This window comes from Nyctereutes procyonoides, unplaced genomic scaffold (assembly GCF_905146905.1).
Source record: "Nyctereutes procyonoides isolate TBG_1078 unplaced genomic scaffold, NYPRO_anot_genome, whole genome shotgun sequence".
Lineage (NCBI taxonomy): Eukaryota > Metazoa > Chordata > Mammalia > Carnivora > Canidae > Nyctereutes > Nyctereutes procyonoides.
This window is the reverse complement of record NW_026575131.1, coordinates 32,208,492-32,228,624: the sequence shown is the minus strand read 5'-3', so window position 1 is coordinate 32,228,624 and position 20,133 is coordinate 32,208,492. Positions and strand designations below refer to the sequence as shown.

General features: G+C 47.6%; 1 protein-coding gene across 9 annotated transcripts in view; it reads right to left on the bottom strand.

Moving 5' to 3' along the window:
- The window catches only part of ACOX2 (acyl-CoA oxidase 2), a 31,292-nt gene that overhangs the window by 6,781 nt on the left and 4,378 nt on the right, over positions 1-20,133 (bottom strand). For 8 of the 9 annotated variants that reach the window (XM_055343686.1, XM_055343690.1, XM_055343688.1 and 5 more), the window contains 8 exons: positions 18,320-18,439; positions 17,896-18,011; positions 17,043-17,215; positions 14,136-14,298; positions 12,883-13,073; positions 11,339-11,518; positions 9,398-9,503; positions 4,567-4,784 (listed from right to left, as the gene is read on the bottom strand). In XM_055343686.1, the coding sequence (XP_055199661.1) occupies positions 4,567-4,784; positions 9,398-9,503; positions 11,339-11,518; positions 12,883-13,073; positions 14,136-14,298; positions 17,043-17,215; positions 17,896-18,011; positions 18,320-18,439 (1,267 nt within the window). The remainder of the gene's footprint in view (positions 1-4,566; positions 4,785-9,397; positions 9,504-11,338; positions 11,519-12,882; positions 13,074-14,135; positions 14,299-17,042; positions 17,216-17,895; positions 18,012-18,319; positions 18,440-20,133) is intronic. The other variant, XR_008666864.1, reaches the window with a different exon arrangement.

Genomic DNA, 20,133 nt, shown 5'->3' with positions numbered 1-20,133 from the left:
TATCCATATTTCAGCTACTTTCCATCACCTCCAGTATTTTCATCCAGTCTAACCTGATATCATCTTTCACTTGGATTATTGAGGTAGCCTCCTAGTTGGGTTCCCTGCTTTTTATTCATCTCCTTCCCCAGTCAGTTCTTATTAATATGGCAGCTGGAGTGATCCTTTAGAAAAATATATCAGATGAGTGAAATGCTGAAAACCTTCCCACTCTCACACAAACTAAAAGCCAAATTTTTAAGTCTTTCCAATGATCTCTACCTGTCTTCACCCCTGGCCCCAGCACACCCTTAACTCTCTGACCACTGCTCTCATTCACCTCAGTCATGCCACTCCAGCCTCTGTGGCCTCTTCTCTGTTCTCTGGGGAGACGTGCCAAGCATGCTCTGGCCTCCAACATTTGTACTTCTCTGCCTGGAATGTTCCTTTCCCAGCCAACCCCTGGCTCCTCTCATGTCCCCACCCCTTGAGATCTTTCCTCAGATACCACCCTCCCTGGGAGGCCTTCTCTGACTTATTTAAAACTACAGTCAGTGGAGGGTACAACTCTTGATCTTGGGCTTGTGAGTTTGGGCCCTGCATTCAGTGTAGAGATTACTTAAAAGTAAAATCTTTAAAAAATCAAAATGAAGGGACGCCTTGGTGGCTCAGTGGTTGAGCATCTGCCTTTGACTCAGGGTATGATCCCGGGGTCCGGAATCAAGTCCTGCATTGGGCTCCCTGTGAGGAGCCTGCTTCTCCCTCTGCCCATGTCTCTACCTATCTCTGTATGTCTCTTATGAATAAATGAAATCTTAAAAAAAAAATCAAATGAAATAAAACTATAGCCTGTCTCCCCAACCCCCCCCCCGGACCCCCACATTCCTAATCCTCTTCCCTGCTTTCCTTTTCTTCATAGCATGTATTTACCATGTCACACACTGTATGTTTGACTTTTCTGTGTGTGTTTGTCTCCTCTAGTCTTTAAGTATTTGTGGCCTTTTCGGTCTGAAACTCATGTTCTTCATTAGCCTCCTGCTTTTTGAATTATTTTATCAATGGTTTGTTCCTTTCTATTTTTTCTATCTGCTCTTTCTAGACCTGTTTTTCAGATGATGGGCAGTTAGGATCAGTTTTCTTGCTATTTTTATCTTTTCTGATAATTTTTATCTTTATGCTTTCTTTTCTGTGAGATTTTATGCAACTTTCTCTTCCAGTCTTTCCACTGAGCTTTTCATTTCCACTATCATTTTTGTTTCATAGGGCTCTCTCTCTCTCTTTTTTTTTTTCTGAATATTACTTTTTAAGAAATGACATTCTTGTTTTGTGGTTTTGTGTATCTCCTCTTAACTCTTTGAGGGCATTACTGGTCTTTTTAAAAAGATTCCTTCTCCTGGAAGATTCTCTTGTGCCCTCGAAGTTGTTTCCTTCTTGCTTATTTGGTCTCTGTTTTAAGTCGGGGGCTTCCCTTGGGTGTCTAGTGATCCCCGAGTCTCCGATCATAGCTAAGAGTGGGGCATTACTTAGCTGATTAGAAGTCCAAGTGTGCTTGTCAATATGTGGGATTCAGTATGGGGTGAGTTAGAGGGCTATGGTGTCAGTATCTTCAGTTTTGTCTCCTTTGGGCTGGTCATGTTCTTCAGAGAAGGAGCATACTATCATCTTCCTGTAGCATACTAGCCTGGCTGCCAGTTTTCTGGGAGCCAGGGAAAAGAGGGCTGAGGGAGGGGGCTTAGGTTAGCACCTGGCCTATAAACATTTATTCAGACCCCTGATTTCTGTAGGGTAGCCTCACTGTCAACTATGCCTGATATTCCCTGGCCCACAGACCCTCTGTATACTCTTCTGCCAGGGTGGAGTCAAGGAGAATCTCAAAATTACTTTCAGAGGAGGAGGGGACCTGGGGGTTCAGCTCCTTCTGTTTCAGATGGAGCTGAACCCCCGTGGGTCTCAACTTTATCCCTGTCAGAGGTGCACAGTGCTGCTACTTCTTGGGGTTCTTTGGTATAACTTGTTTCCCACTTCTGGTTTATGATCCAGTTTTCTCTGGTCTACTACTGTTCATCTGCTTTCATATTTTCATGTTTCCTCCCCTGTTCTTTTTCTTTTTGTGGGTGTGTAGCTTTTTAAAATTTTTAATCCATGCTGTTTCAGGAGAGAACAAAAGTAAATACATATGTTCAATCTGTCATCTACACCTGTATGTCCTTCACCTGAGATTTTATGACCCCTTAACTATAAACTGGGTCAGTTAGTTAACATTACACAGAGAGCTGGTTCTTAGTGTCACATGGAATAGTGTGCCATCCTTCATTTGTTATCTCAGAAATTAGAGGGTGATACTAAGTAACCAAGGCAAGGAATTCTGACACAGAACTGTTACAAACATGGAGTCTGTTACATACCTAACTACCTCACAGTAATAAGGTTACTTAGGAAACATAAGGTGAGTAAATCAGTTTGTGGGTTAGATGGATACCTAAAACCTCACATAACAAATTTAATATTCCAGTTAATTTAATAAAACAATTACAGCAATGCATAAGTTGCCTATTTGTGCCAGTGCTCTTGGTCTTGTCTTAACTTGTAAGTCTCTGGTGCCAAGGCAAGTGCTTAGAAATGCTGTTGCAGATGTTAAAAAATCATGCTTATGAGGTGCTAGGGGTTATCTTTTGTGTTTAATCATCTCTGTCAGGCTAGAACCTTATTGTTTTCATGTGCTTTATTATTTTTTTTTTAAAGATTTTATTTATTTATTCATGAGAGACACACAGAGAGAGGCAGAGACATAGGTAGGGGTAGAAGTAGGCTCCCTGCAAGGAGCCCAGTGCAGGACTTGATCCAAAACCCTGGGATCACACACTGAGCTGAAGACACACTCAACCACTAAATCACCCGGGCATCCCTGTTTTCATGTGCTTTAAAATGCAGAGCATTTCAGGGGTGCCTGGTGGTTCCATTGGTTAAGTGCTCAACTCTTGATTTTGGCTCAGGTCATGATCTCAGGGTCCTGGGATGGAGCCCTGCATTGGCCTCCGTGCTCAGTGGAGAGTCTGCTTGAGATTCTTTCTCTCCCTCTTCCTCAGTTCCTCCTCCTGCTCATGAGCTCTCTCTCTCTCTCAAGTAAATAAATAAATGTTTAAAATGCCAAGCACTTCAGAATTAGACTTGGGTTTGAACTGTGCAATACTCAGCTCTGCTATTAATGGTTCCCACCACTGTATTCTCTATATAAGGGAAAGTTTAATACCTGAGGCATACTTGCATGAAATGTATTTTTGACAGTTTTTGATAATTTAAACATTTGCTGATTGCCAAATATCTGTTAGGTGCTGATAAGGAGTCATAAGTGGTAATGTTGCATATTGTTAGAAATAAACATAATTTTTTTTTAGAAATAAACATAATTTGATCTACTTTTTAAAAAACTTTGTCACAAGTAGCTAATTTTTAAAATTTCAAATCTTTTGCCTTTTTTATTATCTTAGTGTTCTAGATAATGTGAACTATTAGATGTTCTAGCAGAAAAGTCACACACAGACACACACACACACACACAAACACATACACAGTGTCACACCACCCCATATGAAGGAGTCATCCTGTTTTCTCAGAAAAGGTTAAATCCTTAAGGTAGCCCATTTTATCTTATGGACAATGGTGACTGACCTGTTTTGTTTTAAGTTGTTTCTTCCAGTACGCTGTTCAGGCTGGGGCTTTGGTTTCGATGTTTTTAAAGTGATCATTTAGATTATATATATAACGTAACAGAATGAAAGCATTGCATTAGTATGTCATGACCCTAAACTGTACTGCATTATGTTGCATTTAAGAACTATTTGTATTATTGCTTTATGAATAAGTGTGTGAATTACTGAGTTTAAAAGAAAATTTCATCTTGAAGCTGAGAAACTAAGTTTAGTCAATTTAGTAAGACTTTGCCTAAGCACATTCAACAAAGACAAGGATACATTTGAAATAAACAATCCCCCCACCTTAACTTTAATACAGTGTAGAAGCCTATGCTCTGGGGTCCAATAGGTCCCAGATTGCACCCAGCTCCTCCCCTGGCTAACTGAGAGACCTTGGGCAACTTCCTTACTCCCTTTAGCCTAAATTTCCTCCCCAGTAAAATGGGGCAATTAATAGTACTCATTTCAAAAAGCTAGAAGGATTAAATGAGATGATGTATGTGAAAGCTTTTGGCACAATGCCTGGCACACATAAGTGTTCCTTAAATAATTAGTTATGATTGAGACTCATTATTAGTACATATTATGAATACAGTAGTATACTTCATTTAGATACTATTCCTATTTCCTTTATAATGTTGAAGAGTATTCAATTGAGATGATTTGTTTTTAGGTATTTTTATTTCTAATTTTTTTTTCTTTTTTTTCTTTCATGAATCCATAATGCTTTATGTTGATGTAATCATGCTAGAGTATAAACCTCTCCAGGGTGGTTGCTACTTTTGCCAGACCTCATGCAGCAAGATTATGGAGCTGCAGTTTCAGAGTTTGAAGTAAACAAAGGACCTAGGGCTAGTCTCTGAAGATTACCATGCTCTGAGGGCCAGCCACTTACCGGATGAGGAGGAGCAGGTTCAGGTAGGCTGTTCTCACCGCATCTATTTGGGTCCCAGATAGGAAGCCGTCATGGAGAAAGTCACCCGAGTTTGTCAGGATACTGTGTAAAGCATAGAGATCACAGAGGCGTTTGAGCACCTGCTGAATTGCTGGTTCGTTTTCTAGTTTGTCCAGAGTTTTTGTAAAATTCTTCACACTGATATAGTAGCAATGTGCCTGAAAGACACAAAGATACGTTAGTTTCTGATTTCTGACTCCAGAAGTCCTCCTGGAAGCAGGGCAGGACTGCTGGAATAAGCTCACTGCGGCCATGTGTTTCCCAGGAGGCTGATCAGTGCCACCTTTTCTCTCAGCAACCTGTGGGTCTGACTGAGCCTTTTTGACAGCATACCTGTGTGCGTGTGTGTGTGTGTGTGTGTGTGTGTGCATGTGTGCATGCACGCATGTATACACATACTCTTGATGGGGGCTTGTGGGCTCTGGGACTTGGCCCTGAGCTTCCTCATTTTGTTGGGGGGAAATTTCAAGGAGGTTTGAAAGTAGAAAGAATACAGGGGTATTGGAGGCTGGCATGGTGATGGTGGAGGACAGCACCACTTAAGAAAACAGCTATTTATTGTTTGCCATGTTCAGTGCCATGGTGTGTGCTTGTGTGTGTCTTGGGGTGAGAAATTAGAGGTTCAGTATGGACACAGAATTTTTCCCAGCTACTGAGGGTAAACTCTGCAAGGTAAGCAGGGCAGTTATTTGGCACATATCCAACAATCTGGCTTTGTCACTGGTTAAAACAAAACTTTCGGGCACCTAGCTGGCTCAGTCAGTGGAGCAAAGGACTCTCAATCTCGAGGTTATGAATTCAAGTCCCACATTGGGCAAAGAGCTTACTTAAAATAAAATTATAAAACTTTTGGTACCACCTGGTAAGTGACCACTGCCCTCAACCCGGTAAGACCCCCCTGTCAGCCAGGATCCTTTCCTGGGACCGCCCCCCTCCTTACAGCTCTGCAAATAAAGGATGAATGCCTGACCCAGCAGGAGGCTTTCAGGCCTCTGCCTCCATTAGGCCTGAAGTCCTTTCTGTTTGGCCTGTGCCCCTGCCCTACTGGTTGTTGAATATTTTGAATACTCCCTTCTCCCCAAGACAAATGCACTTATTGTTATCAGGTAAGGTATATGAATTCCATGGGAGGAAGGAGGAAAGAAGAGCATATAAAAACTCTTCTCAAAGGTTTATGTGCATAAAGATTAGCTGGGCATCTTGTGAAAATGCAGGTTTCCAGATAGCTTCCGAGTAATGTCTTAAGTAGCAAGGCTTAGACTGTCTTGAGGGTTCGAGAAGTTTCAGCAGGGGGTTATTGCATGTACATGGGGCTGTACTTGCGGGAGGCTGCATCACTGGGGCAGAATGAGGTGATGACAGAACTGTGTAAGTTAGGGTGGGTGGGCACCGCGACCCAGGCCCCTGAAGGGCTGTGATTGACGTGGTTGGTGAGGTGGGGAATAAAGGCAAAAGAAATGTAGATAAAATGAACTTTCCTTATAACTTACAACCCACTGACAAGTACTTGAGACTGAATATGACATTCCTCCTGGAACTCCTGTCTTAATATTAACGCCTTGCTAGAGGAAAAAACAGCCTTAGCTTGACAGTTAGCCAGGCCTCCAGGATCCCGTAAATATTCCTTCCTTAACATGTGAAAATCCTTTTGGAAACTTCGTTGGCCTCTACCCCTCCCAATTTCAGTGTATGTGATCAATTGCTCCTTACAATCCCAGGACAGCTCTTTCTATCCACTGGTCCTGTCCCCATGCTTTAATAAAACTACCTTCTTTTGCACAGAAAATGGCTCAATTTTTTCTTGACTGTTCCTGAAGTTCACATCAGTTGGGATTTCATTCTCTGGGGGTCCAAAGGCCACCAGAGTCTTCAACAGGGAAGTGACCCCATCAGGTTTCTCAGTTGGAAAGGATCTGCCTTTCCCATGGAGGCCTCACATGGGTGCTGACAACACTGCTTTGCCACCTGGACCTAGTGTGCTCGCAGCCACACTGGGTTTGCAACATTTGGATATAGAAGAGGAACGAACAGATGTGCCCTGTTGCCTCCGCTGAGTCAGACAGCCCTTGGTGCTCAAACTGGACAGACCCTGCTTCCCTTTTCTAATCTGAGGGCCACATCCTTAAATTCTCAGGGCCTTGGGGTTGTGGAATGGGGTGATAAAGAGCTGCCTGAGGGCCCCGGCCTCTGTGGCCTCTGGTGACAATTGAGTCAAACTTTGGCACCATGCTTTGAACACAATGCACTTTGCTTCCTTTCGTGCGTGTGTTGGTTTAAATCTTGCCTCCTGCCTAATTTGGATATAAGGGGTGGGATGTGTAGCATTTATATGCTAGGTGCATCTGTAAGTTTTACATGTATTAACTCATTTAATCTTCATAATAATCTTAGAAGGTAGGTACTATTATTTGCTCCATTTTGCAGATGAGGAGACCGAGGCATTGACAGATTAAATTCCTTGCCCAAGGTCACATGGCTAGTAGGTGGTAGCAACGAAAAATTGTCCATATCCTTGTTAAGTGTCTGTCTTCACCACTGCCTTGCCTTGCCAAAGCCACCAGAGACTGAGGCTGGATTATAATGGGTACCAGCATTTTCTCTAGTGGTCCTAGGAACCAACCTCTCTCCTGGGCAGGGCCTCAGGTTACACAGCCAGAGCTTATCAGAGCCTAAAGGTCCTTCTCATGCCCCTTTGTTTTATGGACCAGAAAGTTACAGCCCAGGGAAGGAAGGACACTGGATGTCACATAGAGAGGCAGGTCATGCAGAGAGCAGGAAACATAACTTGGGCCACCACTCTGCATTGTTCTCCACTCCCCTTGTGTTGTTGTCACTCTCTACTTGCATATTTATGGTTTCTAGGTGGGACATGGTGAGTGGTTAAGGTTTCTGTAGAGTATATGTTTTTTCCAAAGCATGAAACTCAGAAACTGCAGATTTCTCTGCCCATTATGACTTTGGAGAGTCAGCTTGGGCACCATCTCTCCAGGAAGCCACTCTTCTTCAGCTTACAATGCCTGGGGGAGAAGGGACTTGCTCTTCTCCTCTAGGCTGGCTGAACTACCCACCCTCGACGCCCCTAGGACTTGGAGAATCACCTCTCTCCCTCATACACAGTGGCTGAGGTCATAGCTTGCATCTGTGAGGGAAAGGAAAGCATCTTAACCATTTTCTACCTCTGGGACTTAATTCCTTTGAGTTCTATTCCCTCATCCTTAAAATGGAGGTTATGCTACTTTCCACTCCCAGGGTGGTATATATTAACTGAGGTAACCCTGGCATGCAGTGCCTGGTCCATTGGAAGGCAGGGCAGAGGTTTGGAAAATGGATGCCTAATGGGCAGCTGTGGTTCCTTTTGTTGTAGTCTGGTGAGAACACAGCCTTGGCTTACCCTCCTCTGGGTTGATAGGACATTTATTACAGCAGGGAGTCCCCCTGCGATGGACACAGCCCTGTGGATGGTGGCAGAGTTAAGACCAGTACCAGCTGATGTGTGGTAGAGACGGCGGGTCACCAGGTGGCGCTCATGCCCAGCCTGCACCACGAGGGCTGCTACAGACACTCCTTCAGGCTTTCCTGCCATTTCCTGGGCCTGATGCCTGAGGGTCAAAGTGTTCACCTTGCTTTACAGTTCCAGCTGTAGGTAGGGCCAGAGTCCCAGCTCCCTAAGTGAGAGCTCAGGAGTTAACCTCTTTCCCACCCCATTACTCTTTGAAAGCAGTCGCTTTCTTCTACCCCCTTAATATGTCTGTGTCCACCCACGTTTATCCCTGCTGTCTGCCAAGTTCTTGGACCACCCTCACTCAGCCCTTCTTGCCCAGACAGCTGCTGCCTGTTCCTAGTTGGCCTCCAGCCTCTAGTCCATTGCTCCCCAGGCAGCCTGTATGGTTCCTCTACAGTGAAACTCTGATCACCTCATTCCCCAGGTACAAAGTTTGCAAAGGCTTCCCACTGCAATGAAAACAAACCAAACAGTTCACAGCGATGCAGAAGGTCCCAGGCCTTGCCCATCTTTCCCCCTCCCTTACCTGCCTTCCTTTTCTGGGTTCAGTCTTCCTCCTTTAAGTCCTCCTTGGGAGGATTTGCATTTTCTCAAGCACCATGTCTTTGCTTGCCTCGCTTCCTTTTTCACCTGCTGTTCCCTTTGCCAGGAAACCTCCATTTCCCAAACCATAGCTTCTACCCGTTGCCTGGCTAATTTCAGCTCACTCTTGACGTCTTGGCTTGGATGCCACTTCTGGGAAGACTTTCTGATCCTCATGCCAGGTAGCGATGCACCTCCCTGGGATCCCGTAGCCTGTTTCCCCATCCCAGTGCTGCCTTGATTGTACTGTCTGTGGGCACCATCGAGCCCCCAGTACCCGGCCCAATGCTTGGTGTTGAGTGGGTGCTCAAATATTTGCTGACTGAATGTGAATTATGCAGAAACGCAAAACATAGTAGAAATTGAATCAGACATCTAAGGATTGCCTGTGGGGCTAAAGGGAGACTTGACCTGCTTTTCTATCTGGGAGGAAATATTTGAACAACCTCAAGCAAATCCAATAACACTGCCTCATTACATTTTTCCCTAAGAGCTGTCAGCAAGATTGCTTTGGAGTTAAGTCCTTTAATTAAAATACCCTGGACGAAAGCCTTGGAAGTGAAATGAGGGCAGCCACTGAGCAGGGCTGGGAATAATGGCAGAGCTCAGATTTTCTCAGCATGGTGGCCTGTGGGGGAAACAAAACAGGTCCCTTCCAGCTGGAGCTTCAGCTGGTGGGCAGCTCACCTTAGCAGCCTGGAGGTGTAGGACAGTGCTCTGGTTCCAGGCCTCATCCCAGTCAGCTCCAGATTGCATCAGAGTCTGTAAGTGATGCGCTGAGTCCTTTATGAGCCTGAAGCCCAAAGAAAAAAAAGGTTCAACTTCCTGACTGAGTGGGAAAGAGACTGATGGAGTCTGGTCTCAGGCTGCCTGGGGAGCCTCCCAAGTAGAAATACAGTAACTCCTGTTTATTGACAGTTGGTTTGTGTTGCAAAGCTAAATGTTTGCTCTACATTATCTCTTTAACCCTTCTAAGGGTAGGCATTCCCAGTTTACAGAGGGGAAAACAGTCCCAGATTGGTTCACTAGCTGGTCACTAGTAAGGGTAAAGCCGTATTAACCTCTGAGCTGTAAAGCCTGAGGGCTCTAGGCCAGGCACTGAACCCCTTCCTAATGCAGACACCATCCTGATGCCAGTGTTTTCAGGCCACTCTGTTGACCGACTTCTGTGGCTGAGCAAGGACAATGGTTTTCCTATAAAGGCTAGTGAAGCCAGTCAGTCACCCAGCCTGCAGGTTCTACCTAAGGGACCTTAAAAGGCTAGAAAAGAAAAGAAAACCAAACAAACTCTTGTCCTCCAAACCACTAAATTGGTCATTTGCCATTTACTTAACCTGTATTCTCTTACTTTTTTACTCCGGCCCATCCATCCACTCATAACCCATGAAATTGCTATGCAAAACAAACTGTTTATTAAGCAATACTTATTTTTTTCTTATCAGGAGTTAGATAAGCAGATGTTACATTGAGATACAAGCAAAAATCAATATAATGGCATTTTACTTACCCTGAGCAGCCTTATTTGGCACGCCCCACCTCCCTCCAACTAAAATGTTAGTTCCAGGGACACCTGAGTGGCTCAGTGGTTGAGCGTCTGCCTTCTGCTCAGGGCACGATCCTGGAGTCCCAGGATGGAGTCCCACATCAGGCTCCCTGCATGGAGCCTGCATCTCCCTCTGCCTGTGTCTCTGCCTCTCTCTATGTATCTCTGTGTGTGTCTCTCACGAATAAATAAATAAAATATTTTTAAAAAAACAAAATGTTCCATGAGGCCTGGGCTCTTTATGACTTGTTTACCGATAGATCCACAGTGCCTAGAACAGTGCCTGGTGCACTGTGGACACAGTACTTGTGAAATAAATACATGAATGTCCAAAGTTGTTTGTGATCTTGAAATAATTATTAACCAGTCCTTAGACCACAGGTTGGGCTATAAGACCTCTTATTATATACTGAAAATATTTCTTCTGGGTTGTTTTGGTGCTTTAGTTGAGGGTGGAGGTGGTTTTAGAAAGTTTATTTCTTAGGTCCTTCAGTCTCTCTATCTTTCCTGTGATGGTGTCTCTGTTTGGTCAGGACTTCTTTTTATTTGCAGCCCCTTGGCACATTTGAACATGTCTGACACCTCCTGCCGGTATTTGTTGAATGACAGAGTGAATGAGTCCTTGGTCTTGTCTGTGTTCCCTGGAGCTCACTAGACCCTGGAAATAAACTAATCCTACCCCTGGATGTAGTCATCTTTTTAAAAATTATTTTTAGTTTGTGGGATATTTTAAATACAGTATTGGTATTTACATTATTTGTCGATATTTACATAGATACATTTATACAAGTGGGCATATTCATTGCATTGCAAATTACAGTAGGAACCTAAAGATGTAAAAAAGTTCCTTGTACTGGCCAGAGTGGTGATGTCCTTCTACTAGTTTGACCAGGATGGGGAAGTGATGGGGGCTGATGGATGTGACTTCCCCTTCTCTGCCCATGGTGGCAGGAACTGAGAGCACTGAGGTTGGGGAAGAGGGTGCCTTTTAGAGGAGTACTCACAAATGCTCACCCAGCCCATCCCAAAGGCCCCAGCATGGGAAGTAGCCTGCCCCCAGGTGGAATGGCCAGTTTCTTGCTCACCTGGCTGCTACGTGTGCCCAGGCCGCGGTGTAGAGTTTTGTGTGGAGGAAGTCAGCTGCTTTCTGGGCTGGGCACCTGGCCTGGTAAGGTGTAGTCAGGTATGCAATGGACTTGGGGAGAAATATCTGCGATGTGGAGCCTGGGGACCCATGAGCTTGCAAGTAGTTTTTCACCAGAAACCTGGGGATGGGGATAGAAGCAGGTAAGCAGTGGGGAGCCCTGTGGGATAGCCCAACACCCCTATTGCCCAGAAACATGCACTCTCATGCTCCCTACGGGAGAACCAGGGCCATGCAGGCTCTTGCCTGGTCCTGCCTGATGGTTATCCTCACTCCTGAGCACCCCCAGAGCCCTCCTGCTGTGAGCCCCTCAGGAAAGTGCACCCAGAGGCTGTTGATTCTTCCTCAGGGAAAGGAGGCCAGAGCCGCAGAGCTGGACAGACACTCAGATCCTGAACGTCAACCCTTTCGGTATCTGAACAAACAGAATCTTTTCTTCTGCTTAGGATCCTGTGATTTGGGGATTCATGCTGAATTGTACAGTGACAGCAGAAATTAAATTTTCTTACTTGAGGAAGGATAGGTGTAAGAATGCTAACAGGAGCGGAGAGTGACAGGTGACCCTTGACTTCTTTCCTGTGATGACCCAGTGGTTGGTTATAGGCTGTGGGCTCAGCCAAGTCTGGATTCCCAAGCAGTTCTGCTGGGACCTCTGTGACACTTGTATGCATTATTTCACCTCCCTTGACCTCAGTTTCTCCATCTCTAGATGGGGATAACAATACTCACCTGAGTGAAAACTGAGACAATATTTGTACTCTGTGGGGCACAGAGTATCTAATACACGGTACTGTATCCCTCTTTTCATTTGAAAAAGCCTATAACCCTTTATGAATGTGAAAGGCCTTGTCAGGCGGAGCCCCCACAGACAGAAAAGAATGAACAGAAGCTGCCAGTTGTGGGGAAGTCAACCCCAAGACCCTTCCTGCCCCTCAGGAGCCTCCATGGGCAGGCCCTGTGCTAAGCCCAGGGACAGGCGGTGAGCAAGGCCCTCGGGAACTCTGGCTCACGAAGAGACACCCGGATTGTACAGGGTAGAAGGGCCGCTGCAACTCCAGATGGCATGTTCAGGGCTGGCATCTAAGCAGCGACCCGAGGGACTAGAGGAGCCAGAGCCGCTGACAGAAGGCCCAGCAGGCTGGGGCAGAGTTTTCAGGGAGGGGGCCTGGAGGGAAGCGAGCATGAAGCCCGTGATGGGAAAGAGGAACTGAGTCCAGCTGGGGGAAGGGAGAGCATGATGGGAAGGGAGGTGGGGTGGGGGGGGGAGGCCAGGTGCAGTGTAGCCTTTTCCCACTGGCTGTGGGGAGCCACTGAAGGAGAGAAGCGGCTGGAGCAAGGGAGAGCCACACTCTTGTTCGGTCTATGAGAGGCTCTGGGTGGCCTAGAGACACACCATGTGTGTTGGGCCATCTCTACATGGTGCTGCCCAGGGCCTGCTCCTGCCGTGGGCATTGGGTGTCGCTTCAACCCATGCAGGGGCCTTACCTGGCCGTCTGGAGGTAGAGCACAGTGTTCTCACCCTCGTAGGTGCAGGAGGCTGTCACTCTGCTGACCAGGGAGGGCAGGCCGCTCAGCTTCGAGTAGCCATGGCCACCGCAGGCTCGACGGCACAACTCAGTCCCCTGGAGGCACAGGTCTGACACCAGGGCCTTGATTCCTGCACTCAGGGCGTGAAGCTGCAAGAACAGGGGCAGGGCGAGTAAGAGGTCCCTCCAGTAACAACCACACTTCTTGCTCATTGAGCACAACCCTGTTGAGGGAAGAATTATTTTCTCAGCTTGAGCCTTTATGAATGAGAAGGCTGAGACTCCGAGATGTGATGTGACTTGCCCAAGGTCATATGATGAGGCAATGTAGCTAGCTGTAAGGGCAGTGAAAACAAAGAACTGTCCAGGCCAGTGTCTCCAGGTGCTTCCTGGGTTGGGCTCACCATCATCTAGGGTTTTGCTGGCAAGTGGAGTTTTTGGAGGGCCGGCCTGTCCATCATCAATCCACTGGCCCGGCTTGTAGGAGAGGCTGCCAGCAGACCCGATTTGAGTTCTTGGTTCTTGAAAGCCCTAATCCATCTTTCAGACTTTTAAAGTCCTTGGGAAGAAGGTCATGTTCTCTAATCTCTCTGTGCTTCACTTTCCTAATCTGTAAAATGGGAAGGGTTAATGAAGCAACGCTTATAAAGCACAGGGTCTGATGGATTAATCTTAGTGTGTACCTAAGTCTATAGTCTTTCATCTGAGACCCTTGGGGTTGGATGTGTCTTGAAATCAATATTTTTTGAATTTTAGAAAGCTAGGGCAGGGCGTTTATGGTAGATTATATATAACACCCAGAAGAGTCTGGGGCAACCTTAGTGATCAAACTCATTAGTATTTCTGCTGCAAAATGGATACACATCCAGCGGGATAAATCAGATCAATTCAGGTCATACTGTGTGACCAATTGTGTTCTCAGCAACTACAATTTTTTAGAGCTTTTTAGGTTTCAAATACACACCTGGGATTGTGCTCCCATGTTCTGTGTATTATGTGTGATTATTCCCTCTAACATTTTGGGGGCTTTCTGGAGGCCAGATGTGGGTGGACGGGGTCAGGTTGCAGTTCCCTGTGGGTGCCCTGGGATATTGGAAGGCTGGGGGGAGGGAGTAAAAGGAGCCCATGGAAACAGGGCTGAGGTTGCTTCCCCATGGGCAGAACAATCTCAGCCCTTGTCCCAGCCTCTGCCTCCCAGCAGACAGCGGTTACCTCAGGCAGGTGGCTGAAGTCTCTGTTCAGAATGGCACTGTAGGAACTGTGGAAGAATTTCAAGAGGTCGCTTGCCAGGAAGTGGAACGCGTAGACTGTGGCCAACTGAGGAAGGAGTTTGTGCTGTTGTGTCTGATAGTCCAGGATTTTTACCTCTGGGCCGCTGAGGGGAAGAAAAGCAGGTTTAGAAGACGGCTACATGCCACCTCCACCTTCCCGTATCCTCAGTGCTGTAAAAGACTTAAAAACTGATGGCTTTTTAGAAAAACAAACAAACAAACAAACAAAAAAAACTGATGGCTTTTTACAACTCGCTGAAAAACCTGACCCGAGCTGACATGAGGTTAGTAATAATCTTACAATTCCATCTAACATGAATACCCACACATTTATCTGTAGAAATATTGACACGTTTGCTTACGGGTGCTGTTCCTTATGGGGGAAGTTTACAAAATTATAGCGTAGGTACCATTATTAACCTGCCCAAACCTGGAAAGTACTGAATTCCAACACATATGGTCCCAAGGATTTCAAGTGAAGGGTTGTGGTTTGTACCCGGGATGATTTGAAATGTGACCTTTACTGTCCAGATGCACATAGTATATGCTGGGAGGTACATCGATCCTAATCTCAGTAACTCTGAGATGTGAATTTGGGGGAAATCGCAAGGCCGGGACTGCATCTGCCTTGTCTGTTGCTGTGTCTGCAGTGCCTAAGACTGTGTCCAGCATGAAGGAGACCAGAATAACTATTTGTGGATTAAAACAAAGCATGAATGGGGCACCTGGATGGCTCATTCGGTTAAATGTCTACCATCAGCTTGAATGGTGATCTCAGTGTCCTGGGATCGAGCTGCATGTCAGGCTCCCTGCTCAGTGACGAGTCTGCTCCTTCCTCTCCCTCTGCCCCTCCCCCTGCTCCTGCTCTCTTGTTCAAATAAATAAATAAAATCTTAAAAAGAAAAAAGCATGAATGTGAGAAGCCTCCTATGGCTGTTGGAAGATTCTTAGGTCAGCAGCCCCTCATTTGGACACTTAAAAAACATTATTTATTTATTTATTTATTAGGGGGAGTGGGGAGGGCAGAGGGGGAGAGAGAGAGAGAGAGAGACTCTCAAGCAGACCCACTGAGTGTGGAGCCAGACGTGGAGTCCCACGACCCTGAGATCATGACCTGAGCCAAGACTAAGAGTTGGATGCTTAACTACCCAGGTGCCTCAGACACGGACCATTAGAACCATCCTGAGGACACTTTAAGTCAGAAAACTAGACTCTGGATGGGACTTCAGTGGCAGCACGTTTTTCCTAGCACTCTTGTCCTCCAGAGAAGACTCCCTCAGTCTGGGAATACAAAGCCCAGCCCAGTCACAGGTGCCCTGGGCTTGCCAGAAGAAAAAGGGCCCTGGGCTACAGGCCTGGTACGCTTTGTTGCATTTCACTCTCCACGCTGTCCTGAAAGAGTGCTCCTCTCACACCTATGTTGTAGGTGAGGACGCTGAGGGACAAGGAGGTGGGCATGACTCACCTAAGGTCCCACAGCTGGCAAGTGGCCCAGCCGTGGATCACCCAGGTCTGTCTGACATCTGACCCTAGTCCATTCTGCATTAGAACGGTTCCTTGATCCTGGATCTTTGAGCCCATGGCATGAAACATCACCAGATTCTTAGACCAGAAGTTCTCTGACTCTTCACATTACAGGTGAGGAAAATGAGGCCCAGAGCGGGCAAAGGACTTGTCCAGGGTCACTTAGCAGAGTTGGGATAAGAACTGCCAGGTTGAGGGCACTTGGGTATCTCAGTGGTTGAGTGTTTGCCTTTGGCTCAGTTAGTGATCATGAGGTCCTGACATCAAGTCCCACATCAGGCTCCCTGTGGGGAGCCTGCTTTTTCCTCTGCCTGTGTCTCGCCTCTCTCTCTGGTCTCTCATGAATAAATAAATAAAATCTTAAAAAAAAAAAAGAATTTCCAGGTTGAAGCCCATCCCTCAACAACACAAGTTCAGTCAGTTATGACTGTACCCTCTCTTTCCGTGCTGCCACTATATCACCATTTGCCTAGCCCCATGCTGCCACATCCAGAGTCCCCATTTGGGACATATTCTAAAAAATTATTTGCTGTTTACCTAAAATTAAAATTTAACTGGCAGCCGTGTGTGTCTTTACACAGGCATGCACATGCATGGGGACACATAACACATATTTAAAAACAGAGTCCAGGAGCACCTGGCTGGTTCAGTTGGAGGAACATGCAGAACTTGGTCTCAGGGTTATGAGTTCAAGTCCTACATTGGGTCTTGAACTTGGGTTAAAGAAATATTTAAACAATTACCACAGAGTGTACAGTCAGCTCTTCAGTCCCACAGGACAGAGGGAGCATTAGCTGGGCACAGTCACATACAACAAAACAGATCCAGACTTGGACATACCACAGGTGGATGGTGACAGCACAGCCAGATAGGACCAGCTTCAGTCATATACCATCTGATGTGACAGCTGGGCTCTCTCAGACACGATTACTCACACTCTGACAGAACAAGCTCAGAAGCTACTAAGTCACCCACAGCCTGTCAACCAGATGACAACCCAGACACAAGCCAGTCACAGCCGTCCAGAGCCTAGTGAGACTTGGACAGACTGAGTCAGATCTGATGCTACAAGGTCAAAGACATATGATCACACAGAAACCCAATAGGGACAGACCCCTACCAACACAGGCTGGGCAGCTGATCAGCTGGGGTTAGAGGGAGCTGGATAGAGACCCTGCAGACAAGGCCAGACAGACGGGGTCTAGGCAGAAATTGTGCACATGTCATGAGGGTAATGTGTTCTGGCAGAGGGGTGGATCGGGGGGCAGGCACCGTGGGATGGAGAGGTAGCCCTGTCTGTGGTCAGCCTGTGGGTGTCCCTTGCCTTGGCCGGAGGCTGGACTGGTGGCGGATGACCGAGTAGCGGATGGCGATGACACAGGCCTTCTGCAGCATGGGTATGATCTCACCCAAGAGCAGGTCCACTCGCATCACCACCATCGATAAGTAGTTGATCTGCAATGATCCGACCTTGAGGTAGGTGCCATCTGGTAAGACCTGGTGGACCAAACACGGGCTGGGTCTGAGCCAAGGCACCCAAGCCTGTCCTACACCCACAGTGTGGACTCCCATACGCTACAGGCACACAGTCCTCAGATCCCTCACCTGGAGCAGAGAGCGGACCGCCAGCCAGAGCGCGCTGCTTATGAAACACACCTGTGCTTTGTGCTAAATAGTCACTGCCTCAAGTGCCTTGCTTCACAGCTCCTCTCCTGGGACACCTAAGACCCCCCCCCCAAATCCACAGGTAAAGGCAATGCCTGGCAAGATGGGGACCTCCAGAACTTCCTCCAGCACTCGACTAATATCTGCTCAGTGATTGGTTGTCTAAACCTCACTGTAGGTAAAAATGCATGTCACTCTCAGCCCTTCCTTCTTTCTCACGTTGCTTTGTCACCTACTCCATGACAGCTCTACTACCCCGTGAAGCTCTGAGCATTTACTCAGGAGAACTCTGAGGCTCAGAGCGGTCAAGTGACTTGCCCAAGATCACACAGCTCCTAAACCGGGGCTTTACTCAGATCTGTGGGATACCAGAGCCTCTCTGCCTCTCTGGTTGGGGTGGGGTGCCCCAAACTCTGCTCTACAAAGGAGGACCCAGAGCCAGCTGTAGTCTGCACAGGGCCACTGTCCCCTCTCCAGGCAGTGGAGGCTTGCAGCCGCCCCAGGACTCCTACCTGTGCAAATCGACTCAGCATGTTCTCTCTAGGGATCCGCACATGGTCCAGTCGCAGGAAGCCATGGTCTGTGTGGTGAAAGCCCATCTTGGGCCCGATGTCTCCAACAGTGACTCCTAGAAGGAGATGTAGATGGAAACATCTGTCCGCCAAGTACTTTCTATACCATTCACACATGTCCCGGCTCCCCTGAGCCTCACAGCATCCAGTCACGTGGGGTTAATCACACCTGTTTTGCAGTTGACTGAGCTGAGGTTGAATGTTGCTCAAGTTCACCCAGCCAGTTAGCACCAGGTCTGTCCAACTGGACTCCTCCCTACCCAAGGGCGACATGTCCCTGCTTCTATCACCTCAGGGGCCTCAGGATAGGGAGGCCCGGTAGTGTCTCTTCCTGGCAGTGGGCCTGGGAGCCACATGGGCTTACCTGGCAGTGGGGTGTGGTCCTGGAGGCTCCGGATGGGCACAATAAAGGCATGCATGCCCTGTTGGGCTCCTGAGCAGATCAGCTGGGCCTGGACCAAGGCATGGGTGGCGGACCGTCCCACTGAAGGCAGAGAGATGAGAGGCTCAGCATGATCTCTGGTGTAGGAGGCCCTAGTGTATGGAGCAGACAGGCTAACTCTCCCCATCAGGAACCTGTAATGGGTTAGGAGGACCAGTGTGGTGGCACGGGGAAGGGCACGGCACCCTGTGAAGCCAGGATGGAGTTTATTTGATTTGCCTTAAATGGTGAGAGCCAGAGGAGCATGCGAGCCTGAAAGGTATGGGCTTATTTTCCTGTGCAAGGGGGAGCTTGCACAGGGCAGGGAGGGCAAGGCAGAGGGAGCACTGTGGGCTTGAGGGCTGGGTTGGCTTGGTGGAGCCAGGCAGAGGAGAAAAGTAGCATCCAGGGCAACAAAGTGATGCTTTTTCAGCATACCCCTTGATTCACACAGCCTTGACTCATCCTTGGAAATGACTGCAACAGCCCTGAGAGCTTTAATATGAGTGTCTGGCTCTAGAATGCCCTGGGGCGGAGGGCTTTATGGACAGCCATTTGGTGGCTGGAGGTGCAGGGGGTTCTGTCTAAATGTCAGATGTGTGGAGCAAATGCCCTAAGATACACAGGCATGAGGTAGAGAGGCTCAAGGAGGCTGCTGGAGATCCATGGTGTGGAAACTGGTCCCTGATGATGGGAAAAGGTGTGCACTGCTGCCTCCCATCCCAGGGGCCTCAAAGAGTCACTGATCCCAGGGAGGGCAAACTGCTCCCAAAGAGCCAAACAAATCTAGCAGTGTTGTGCAAAAGGCACTGTGAAATGAGCAAGTCTTTTCCCCCCCCCCCTGTTCTCAAAAACCTATAAATGAATCACTCTACCATCCACCTTATAATAACAAATACAGATAATTACCATTTATCTAAACCCAGGTGGCGACGGTCCCTGTGCTGATGCTTCCCAGTTCTTGCAGGGCGGGTATGATGAGCCCCATTTTCCAGATCAGGAAACTGAGGTTCAGAGAGGCAAGTGAGGCACTCAAGGTCACCAGCCCAGAGGGGACGGAGCTGGCATTTCAAGCGGCCCGATTGCAAAGGCTGGTTTCTTTTTTCATCTATTCCCTCCCTCTCCTCTCTCATTGCTCTCTTGCCCCTCCATTATTTCTCTGACTCCTCTCTCTTTCTCTTGCTGCTTAGTTGTGCTCCTCGCATTCATTGTACTTTCTCCCCCATGGAAGCATTCACCAAATGGGTCCTGAAGCGCCACAGACGTGCCCTCAGAGGTGTGTTGTCACAACCCCAGGAAGAGGAGCTCGGCAGGTTGCCCTCCCCCCTCCCCCCAAAATCAGGCAACTATCACTGAGCCTGGGGGAAACCTGGTGTGGTCGCCACCTGGTGACTAAGGGGGCATTGTGGCGCCTGTGGCCAGCTTGGGTGGAGCCTTCCTGGGCGTCCGGAGCAAGGGCTGTGTCTGATCTGGGCACTGCGTGACCCATTGGCAAGCTGAATCATTAACTCGGGAGGTGAGAGTGCCTGGGACTGGACTGTGTGTATGTGATGTGTGTGTGCACGCGCATGTCTGTGTGGGGGAAGGTTGGGTCAGCTTCCTCAGCGACTTCAAAGTTGAGTTACAGGTACTCACTCATTTCATCACTCACTGATGAAATTTTTCACATCCCCCCTGTTGACAGAGTGATTCACTAAAGGTCACCAGCCTAGAATGGGGAATCAGTGAGATCCGTTGGACCTCGGAGCCAGTGCTAC